Genomic DNA, 10181 nt, shown 5'->3' with positions numbered 1-10181 from the left:
CTCACCCCACTTTCGCTTCTTAGTCAGATTTGTTTATGCAGAATCGACATTTAATAGTGCTAATTGCACTCCAGTTAAATTGCCCTGATTGCAGAAAGGGAAGCAATTTTCGTGCTCTCTGTCTGGGTTTGGAAGAAATTGTTTTATATTCACCTCTTTATAAAGAAGTGGAGATAAGGCACCGAGCCTTTGCACAAATTGCACTTATGGGCTGACTGGCAGCATTCAGGCGCTATAATAGAGCATTATTTGGCCGTTTTGAATAATGTAAAGCATTTGCTGAAAGCTATTCTCCTGAAAATTGCTTTAACTTTTAAAAGGGTGATGATTCACTCCAAACCAGGCCTTTGTTACATTGTCATTATCCCCCCAAATGTTTTAACAGTCAGCTCAACACTTTAGCATAACACATTGATCTTTGTTTAAAAACTCGATTTTTTGGAGTATGAAAAAATCCGCCAGAAAATACTTGACCCCCTAAAGATTTGAGCAGCGTTCCCCCTTCCGCCGCCACCCGCTTAGCCTTTCCACCGGCTGCCTAGTTCCTGCGGATTTTAGTGACTTTTCCGTTTACAAAGGGGGCGAGGAGGCAGCTGCGAGGCGGGCAGAGCCGGCCGGCTGCCTCAGAGCCACAGCAGCCCGGCTGGGCTGCGGGAGCGGGCGGCGGATGTGTGGATGGATGGGTGGATGGATGGATGGATGGATGCCTTCACTCGCGGAGGTAGAGGCAACATTTTAAACGTCACGCTCTCGATCTGCCTTCCAGCCTGATTTTATTGATGACTCTCCCCAAGGAGAAGCGACAGACCCTCTCCCCCCGCCGCCCCGGGGCTCGCCAGAAGCGACTCGCTGCCACTTGACGGCCACCTCGGCAGGCTCCTGGGAAGGAGCGGGTTCCCCCCGGAGGAGGGGAGGAAGGAGGGAAGGAGTCACCTGTTGGGCGGTTGCTCCCGGGTGCCCCTGTCGGACTCCTCGCCTGGCCCGCGGGGGGGTTATGTCGCTCCCCCCGCCACCGCCTTTCAATCGCATCCACCCGTCGAGCGCTACAGCCCCCCTGGGTAAAGCCGCCGCTTCTGATCTGCTCCAGGCAGAGCTTCCCGGGAAAGGCTCTGCCATGAGCTCCCCGGACCCCTGCGCTGGCTGCGAGGCAATGTGGAAAGAATTAAGGGCAGAAGAGTATTTCCTCCTACTGCCCGATTCTGTTTAATACGCGGCAACAAAAAGGCGAGGGCCCTTTGAAAATAGTCTTAGACGTTTAAATAAAAGCTAATCTCCAGGGACATCCTTCCCTAGTGTGGCAGGCGCCCTGCAGATTGCATAACGCACTGTATAACAAAACGCAACGCCCGCCTTATTTAAGCACGAAAAACAAACAAAAAAAAAAGAAAAAAAAAGAAAAAGAAAACAAGTAAAGAAATGCAAAATCCTCTCAAATTTGCAGCTTCTCCATCTTGCTCCTTAGCGATGCCTATTTTGCATCTGCTTGGAGGATTTACACTGGATGGCTGAGGCGGCACCGAGGAGAAGGAAATACTGACTCAAATGCAGAGCAAGCACCCGGCATTGCTTGAACGCACTCGTATTTCTGGTTCAGAACTGTACACAGCTGCACTGAGGACGGCAGAAGCAGAGGGAAAAGCTGTTATTCCCCGCCTTACAGAGGCGATCGCAATGATGGAAAGTTGCACACCTATTGATCTTCCGCGGACACAGTACGGGCAAGTTCTAGCCAATTACTTAAGAAGCCTCCAATAATTACAAATCAAAGGGACTAGTTTGCAAGACATTGAGGAGCCGAGGTATGGACTTACATTTCGCACATGCAGAGAGCAGGTAAAGTCTCTGTCGCTCACTGGGCGTGTGGAGTGTGCACAGTGCAGAGGCCACAGGGAAGTGCTGGGGAGGCTTATTCCAGCAGCGCCCTAGCACTGCCAGGAGGGAGCAAGCCTTCTGCCATTAGCAGCACTGTTTCCACGGGGGGATATGAGGCTTGAAAAACGTGCTGCAGGCTGCGCATTTGACTTTCAAAGTATTTTGCCGGGGATTCCTCTGTAAAATAAAATCCTCTCTCTTAAGCGACAGGATGTCATATGCCCCTTGTCCCCCCTCCCGCCGCGGTACGAGAGCAAAGGGATGCCTGTCGGTTCCCTGCCTTTGGATTTTTTTGCGTTTTCTATAACTAAAAAGCCTCCTCAGTTCCTTTTGCAAAGAAAGTAAGAAATACGTGGTGCCCAGAATCACCTCTAGTATTTAGCAAAGCAAAACAAAAAAGACAACGTGTTTTCATAAAATGTCATTAGGTGCTGTTAGGTTATTTGTATCCAACACGGACAGCTGCCCAGTGGCCTGTAGAGGAAGCAAAGGGCCTGTTGAATAAAAGCAACGCAGGCACGGCTTACTGGACGCGAGGATCGCAGGTGACCGAACAAGCAGCGAGGGATCTAACACCTCCTGCACAGTTTACAGGCGGCGGCGGAGCGGCAGCAAGCGTGACAGCAGCCCTCCGCCGAGGCTGACCCCCGCTCCCGACTCCTGCCCTCTGCGGCTCTCCGCTCTCTCCTCCCGCAGCCGGCCGGTGCCGGGGCAGTGTCACCGCGGCCACCGGGAGTCACAACCCGGCGGGCAGCCGGGGTTCGTGGTTAATTGCAGCGCGATCGCCGCAGTCCGGAGCGGGGAGTTTTCTCCCCGCGCGCTGACTGGCACGCGCCCCGAGCCCCGGTGCCGGCACCTCCGCGCAGCCTGATTGGCTGCCGGGCCGCTCCGGCCCGCTCCGCCCGCGCCCTCATTGGGCGAGCGCCGCCGCCAGCGGTACTTCAAAGCGGGCGCTGCCCGCACTTAGGCAGAGTTTAGCCCCGCCGAGCCGGAGTGTCCGTAGTGCCGCCGGGCAGCGCGGGGCGCACACCGAGCGCCGTCCCCCTCCGCCCCACCGCCCAGCGCAGCGACGTGCTATGGCTACGTCTATCCTCGGGGTAAGTCGGCACCGCGCTTTTCCTCGTGGCTTTACGCGGCGGCTTCGCTGCCCTCTGGGAAAACTGTTGCTGCCGCCTCGTCGCGGCTGCCCCTGGTGCGAATCGCGGTGACCCGCGGGCGAGAGGTAACCCCGACCCGCCTCGGGGGGCTGCACCGCGGGCTTCCCGTCGGGTTGTTCGCAGAGACGTTAGTCTGAAAACTCGCTTGGCCGCACAGAAGTCGGGCTGCTTGTGCTTTGTTTTGTTTTCTCTCTCTCTTTTTTTTTTTTTTTTAAACTTCAAGAGCTAGCCTAAATTTCCGAAGATTTTTGCCTCGCTCGGCTCTGCCAGTGGCGTCGGTCGGAAGGTTCCGCACCCCCTTTGCCTTTCTGCCATCTCGTTTTTCCGGCGCTCCCGTACGGTGGTTCGAGGAGACGCCGCATTTCGTTCCTACGAGATTTTCGGTTTAACGGCGGGAGGCTGGAGCAGCCCCGCGCTGCGCGGGGCGTCCCGAGCCACCCTCTCGGAACACGCGTGTCGCTCGCCCCCGCCGGGATCTGCTTCCGATGTAAGTCCGTCGGGCGCCGAGACCGGTCGCTGGTGGCAAACGAGTTGTGCCGAGCGGGGCAGGGCTGGAGCCTTCCTCCAAAATAAGAGGAAACTTTTCCGCAGTGCCGCTCGTCGCGCCGCGGTTCCACCCGCGCCGCCGCGTCCCCGCGGGAGCCTGGCGAGGCGTCTGGGTGAGGCTGACGGGCCGGCTTTGTCTCTCCCGCAGGAAGAACCGAGATTTGGAACGACTCCACTGGCCATGCTGGCCGCCACCTGCAACAAGATCGGCAACACCAGCCCCCTGACCACCCTGCCCGAGTCCAGCGCCTTCGCCAAAGGGGGCTTCCACCCCTGGAAACGCTCCACCTCCAGCTGCAACCTGGGCTCCAGCCTCTCGGGCTTCACGGTGGCCACTAGCAGGGGCTCCAGTGGACTGGCCAGCGGCACGGGCACCGCCAACAGCGCCTTCTGCCTGGCCTCCACCTCGCCCACCTCCTCGGCCTTCAGTAGCGACTACGGCGGCCTCTTCTCCAACTCGGCGGCGGCGGCGGGCGTGTCCCCGCAGGAGCCCGGCGGGCAGTCGGCCTTCATCTCCAAAGTGCACAGCTCAGCGGCCGAAAGCCTCTACCCGCGGGTGGGCATGGCGCACCCCTACGAGTCCTGGTACAAGTCGGGCTTCCATTCCACGCTCTCGGCGGGCGAGGTGGCCAACGGGGCGGCCTCCTCCTGGTGGGACGTGCACACCAACCCGGGCTCCTGGCTGGAGGTGCAGAACCCGGCGGGGGGGCTGCAGAGCTCGCTGCACTCGGGCGCCCCCCAGGCCTCGCTGCACTCCCAGCTGGGCACCTACAACCCCGACTTCAGCTCCCTCACCCACTCCGCCTTCAGCTCCACCGGCCTGGGCTCCACGGCCGCCTCGCACCTGCTCTCCACCAGCCAGCACCTGCTCACCCAGGAGGGCTTCAAGCCCGTTCTGCCCTCCTACACGGACTCCAGCGCAGCGGTGGCGGCAGCCAGCGCCATGATCTCGGGCGCCGCCGCCGCCGCCGCCGGGAGCGGCTCTGCCCGCTCCGCCCGCCGCTACTCGGGCCGCGCCACCTGCGACTGCCCCAACTGCCAGGAGGCCGAGCGGCTGGGGCCGGCAGGGGCCAGCCTGCGGCGCAAGGGGCTGCACAGCTGCCACATCCCCGGCTGCGGCAAGGTGTACGGCAAGACCTCGCACCTGAAGGCGCACCTGCGCTGGCACACGGGCGAGCGGCCCTTCGTCTGCAACTGGCTGTTCTGTGGCAAGCGCTTCACCCGCTCCGACGAGCTGCAGCGGCACCTGCGGACTCACACGGGCGAGAAGCGCTTCGCCTGCCCCGTCTGCAACAAGCGCTTCATGCGCAGCGACCACCTGAGCAAACACATCAAAACGCACAACGGGGGCGGCGGGGGCAAAAAGGGCAGCGACAGCGACACGGACGCCAGCAACCTGGAGACGCCGCGCTCCGAGTCCCCCGACCTCATCCTGCATGAGGGGGTGGGCGCCGCCGCCCGCGGACCGGGCAAGGAACCTACGGCGGGGCCCGGCGACTCCTAGGGGCAGCGCTCCCTGGCCCCCCGGCGCCGGCGAGCCCCCGGCAGCCGCCCGGACCTTGCTCCGCTCCGGCCGGAGGGACGCGCGTCGCCCCGCCGCGGACGGCACCCGGCGGCCCGGGCCGCAGCGGGCAGGCCGGCTGGCGGATGGCGGGGCCGGAGAGGCGCGGCCCCCGTCCCGCCAGCCCAGTAGGTACCGAGTGACACTTTCTTCCGTTTCCTTTCTCTCCTTCTGTTGGAAGGAAGGCATCCTAGGAGAGGCTTAAGGTGAGAAACCCGACTGCAAGTCCGAGACGCTTCCTCTGTAACTCATAAACATCTGTATAAATAGCGTTCAAAAAAAAAAAAAAGAAAACAAACAAAAAAAGAAAACCAGATCGTGTTCGCTTATTTTTCTTGTAAATGTTGATCTGATAGGGGGGTTGGGATTTTTTTTTTTTAATTGGTGAATTCCTGAAATTCAGGGAGGTTTTGGGGTATTGGTTATTTTTTTTAATTATTTTAAATTTCTGATGCACTTTGTGGAAGTCAGTATATATGTAAAAGATATTTAAAATGTTGAGTTAACATTTCACTCGAACACACGTAAGTTAAGGTCTCTTAAAGAAATTAAATGCGTTTATCTGTATGGAAAAAATCTTGACATATTTTCATTTTGGTATTATTAAAGGACTCTGAACAATATACTCACGGGTTTGTTCTTATTCGTGCCCACTCCCTTCCCCCCCGCCCAGCCTTCGAAGGGGTCAGATTTTTAGTGGGAGCACTCGCACCGCTCCCAGTCCTCCTTACAGTGACTGGGATCAAAAATACGGCAGGCAGTGAGAGCCGGGAGGGGAATGACCGGCGCCCGGGCCAGGAGCGCTGAACGCTCCGGTCGCTCTTTTCAAGCCGCCTTAGTTTGGGTTTATTTTCTTTAAGACACATTTAAAGCGAGTTCAAGCCCCGCTACAGCAGCCGGAGCCATGCCGAGCCGTAAGCGCCTTTTGTGAAAGCGTCTCCAAAATCGAGTGAAACCGAACAGTGCTGAGGAAGTATTTATTTAATTTAAAAAGCCTTCAGCGCCACAAGGCTGCCTAGGTTGGGAGGTGATCTCGGGGGAATAAATCGCTAGAGTCAATACTCCGGAAAAGACATTTCATGCCTAAATGAAAATCTTGTTAAATGTTATTAATTTTGACTTAGAGCACACAGCAGCCCCCTGTGCCTTGTATTCCCTTATTAGGGATTCATGTCTTATCAAATATCTAATTAATCTCCTAGACATCATTTGTTCTGGCCAACTTTATCTCAGCTGGTCCACGGGGAAAACTCCGAATATTCTCGGTGACAAAGCTCCCTTGAAGATCCTTTTAATTGTCCAAATTAACTGCACCAAATTTGCATGTCAAACGGTAAAGGGCAACCTGAGATAAAATGTAAACGTTTTAAAAGCCCCAAACTAAGCACTTGATTTGATAACTAGGCTTTTTAATGTTATGGAAGACAACTGCTCCTTTCCTTTTCAAAGACAGTTGATCTATGCAAATAGTGAATTGGAAATGCTTATGTCCCCATGCAGTCAAATGGTCCTTGCATGTTATTTGAATATCAGTGGCTCTGCTATTGAAAAGGTTCAAGGATGCTCTCTGACTTCTTTGTGATTACTCAGTGCAGCGTCTTATTCTGAAGAAAAAAAACTCAGGAATAATTAAAGGCTGGGCTAAGGCCTGGGAACACATTTGGGACAGGAATCTCATTTAGGCAGGCTCTTTCAAAATAAGGCACAGTTAAATTGACCAGAAGGCAATTATTGAAATGAAAATTATTTTCACTCCCTTTGTCTCCTGACCACCAACCTAACAGCCACAGTATTTTTTTAAAAGGCAAATTGTTAAATGAGATAATTGTGTTATTAAAAAGGGGGGGAAGGAAAAAAAAAAAAGTTAATTTTGTCTGCCCGGTACAGATTGGAGGAATACAAATATTTTAATCCTCCATAAAACAGGGAATGCAAATAACATCGGGAAACGGATTCTGCTGTCGGCCACCAACCGGAATAAAGACGTTGCGTTAAAGAAAATACATCTGCCGTGAATACTAATAGCCGCGTCCCAGCTCCTCCGCGCCACTCTCGCACAAAAGCTGTCGGGCAGCGCCGGCACCGCCTGCGCCCCGGGGCGGCGGCGGGAGCCCCCGGGCCGTTCCCCGGGCAGGGGGAAGGAAAGCTCCCGGGAAATGCACCGCGCATCTGGCTGCCCGCAGCACCCGCCCCGGAATTTTCCTGGCCGAAAGCATCCCGGCAACGTCCCTGTTCCGCCGCCCCCGCCCCGCCGGCGGCTGGTGCCGGCAGCTTTCCCGGCGGGCCCGGGAGGGGTGGCGGAGAAAGGGAGCGAGCAGGGGCCAGGCTCGGACAGCAGGAAAATAAGCAGCGGCGGGACACCGCTCCCCTCCCCGCCGGCGGTGCTGGGGGTGCGGAGGAATGCACCCGCGCCGGGTGCTGGGCAGAAGTCAGCTTTGTTTTCGATTTATAATAAAACACATCAAAGGAAAGCATCCAGGTCCAGTTTCTGGCAGGCCGGGGTTACAATTCTCAGCTCAATGATCAAGGACCTTTTTGCATTGCCTTTGCCCCTTCGGGTCAGAAAACGTCCATCACTTACAGACTCCCCAGAAATGAAGAAGGGAGCAGCTCTGGGCCCCAGCGCCGGTTCGTTTAACCGGGAAAATAGAAAGCATGTCACCTTTTTAAAAATAAATGACACCATTCTTTCGTACATGTTGGCGATAATTATATGGTCTGGGGAACTTTTACACAAAGAAAACTAAAGAACAGACGGTGTGAGAACCGAAAAATAAATCTGATTTCACTCTTTGAATCCCTAGTTCAGCAGCACATCTTTAGTGGGAAGACGCTAACCCGAGAGGAGGAAAGCACCGGGAGAGGGGTGTCCTCCCGGGCTGCGGTGGGGCGGGAGCCGGAGGGCAGAGCCGGGCTCCCCGCCGCTGGGCCCCGCTCGGCCCGGGCTTGTCCGGGGGCTGAGCCCAGCTTCCATGTACAGCTCGCCCCAGCTACCGCTTCCCACTCCCACAGCTCGCGGTCCGCAGCTTCAAGCCGGCTCTTCGAGCCCGTTAAAACACTGCTGAAAACCAGCCAGTGACAACAACCACCGACCGACGGAAAAAGGTAAAATGCCAGGACAAATTATTTAGCAAATGTCATCCGATCGCTAGGTCCCCGGTTCGCAGGAAGCGTGTCCCCTGCCCCCCGCGGCGAACTACAGCCCTAACGGCTCGTTTTACACTTAAAAGGTAACATTAATGTTTTCGTCCTAATGAGATAATATATAAACACCGATCCCGTGCCCGGACAGTTTCTTAATTGCGTCTTCCGATTCAAATGGAAACTTTATCTGCGGGAGCTGTAATTTATTTGCAGCCATTATCTGTTCGCCAAGATCCTCTCCCACTCTTCCGAAACGCAGATGAAGGGAATCTAACAGAAAGCCCGCCCCTTTGGGTAATTGGTGCACTAAGTGTTTATTTTAAGTGAGAATAATTTAGCTACAAATTTCCTCAAGGAATAACATTCTTAACGCATTTAAAAAAAAAAAAAAAAAAGCAAGCCTGAAACCCGGGATTCACGATCGCGCCTGGGCTGCCCCAGCCCGGGGCTCACGGCAGCTCCTGAGCGCCATCTAGAGACCGACACCGCCCCGCGCTCCGCCGCGCCCGCGGCGGGTCGGGGGCGCGGCCGGGGCTCCGGGCGGGGGCGGCGGCGCTGCGCGGGCCGGGCCGCGCCGAGAAGCCGGCGGCGGCTGGAGCGGGGCGGGAGCGGCGGGGCCGGGGCCCCCGGCAGCGAGTGGGCTGGCCGGGGTGAACGTCTGCGGGAGGCGGCAGGGGCGGGACGGGCCCGCGGCGGCAGCGCGCACCCACCTGAGGACAGACGCTTGCGGGGCGGCCGGTGGCCTCTGCAGCTCCTCCGGGGCCGTTACCGGACGGGGCGGGTGGGCCTATAGCAATTAATGCCGGCACCCCGCCGGGGGTGGGTCACCGCTCCCCGCCCACCCGCGGGCCTCTGGGCTGGCCCCGCACCTGCGGTCGGGGGGCCGGGCGCGGCTCCCGGCGGGCACCGGGCGAGGCGCCGCCGCCGCCGCCTTCGCGCCGCTGTTTTACCACAAACCCGCGGCTGTGCCTATTTCCGAGATGTGCTAATTGCTACTTGGATGGCAGGGCGCGAAGTCCTTGTCCGTTTCCTAGTACAAAGTAGGTTGCTAGAAAATTTGAAATTGCCTTTCAGCCTAAAGCTGCCTTACCTGAATGTCATAATTACAGTAATTATGTACATCCAAATTACATGCTAATTAAATTAGAATCAAATCGTTCTAAATCGAAATCAAATGAGGTAGCGAGAATTAATCAATGACAACATAAATAGAGAGCTTCCTTCAGGGATATTTATTGTAACGATCTAAGCAGGAACCTGATCTGGAAGTCACCTGTTTATTTACTTTGGGAACAGTAATAATTTACGGTTCAGCATTAATTTTAAACGATCTGTTCCGCGGGGCGGCAGAGCCCAAGGACGGCCCCAGGACGGCGGCTCTCCAGCCCTGCCCGCCCCGAGGGCGCCCGACGGAGCCGGCGGGAGCGGGAGCGGGAGCGGGAGCCCGCCCTGCCCCTCCGCCGCCCCCAGCCCGCCGGGGCCGCCCGGCAGGAGAGCGGCCGTTAGAGCCGCCCGCCCGCGGGGAGCCCCGGCCCTCGCTCGGCTCCAACTTCTCCCGCTCCGGCCCCGGGGAGTCCCGTCCCCGGCTCCCGCGGCTGGCGCAGGGCTGCGCCGCCTCTCCCCCGCCAGGCTGGCGGAGCCGCCACACGGCGCCGCCGTCCCCGGCCGCGCAGCCCCGCCGTGCGGCAGAGGGTTAACCCTATTCCGCGGTTTTTAATGAAAAAAAGCAGCTGCTCTCACCGTCATCTGTGAACCGACAGCACCTCCTACAGGGCCCGGGCACCTCTGCCGAGCAGCCGCGCTGAGGGCCCGAGGCGGCGGCGGCCCCGGGCGGGCTGCCTCACCGCGCTGCCCGCCACCCCGTGGGGAGTCCCGCAGTTTGCGCGGGGAAAGCCTTGGAA

The 10181-nt window shown here is 57.5% G+C and overlaps 1 protein-coding gene across 1 annotated transcript; it reads left to right on the top strand.

Annotated features, from left to right (window-relative positions):
• The first annotated feature begins 2948 nt into the window (after window positions 1-2948).
• SP9 (Sp9 transcription factor) lies at window positions 2949-5079 on the top strand. The gene is made up of 2 exons (XM_065638125.1): window positions 2949-2969; window positions 3724-5079. The coding sequence occupies exons 1-2, from the start codon at window positions 2949-2951 to the stop codon at window positions 5077-5079; spliced, it is 1377 nt and encodes a 458-aa protein (XP_065494197.1).
• Window positions 5080-10181: the final 5102 nt, after the last annotated feature.

Source organism: Caloenas nicobarica, chromosome 6, assembly GCF_036013445.1.
Source record: "Caloenas nicobarica isolate bCalNic1 chromosome 6, bCalNic1.hap1, whole genome shotgun sequence".
Classification (NCBI taxonomy): domain Eukaryota; kingdom Metazoa; phylum Chordata; class Aves; order Columbiformes; family Columbidae; genus Caloenas; species Caloenas nicobarica.
Note: the sequence above shows the minus strand (reverse complement) of the source record. Positions and strands in the feature narration are given on the sequence as shown.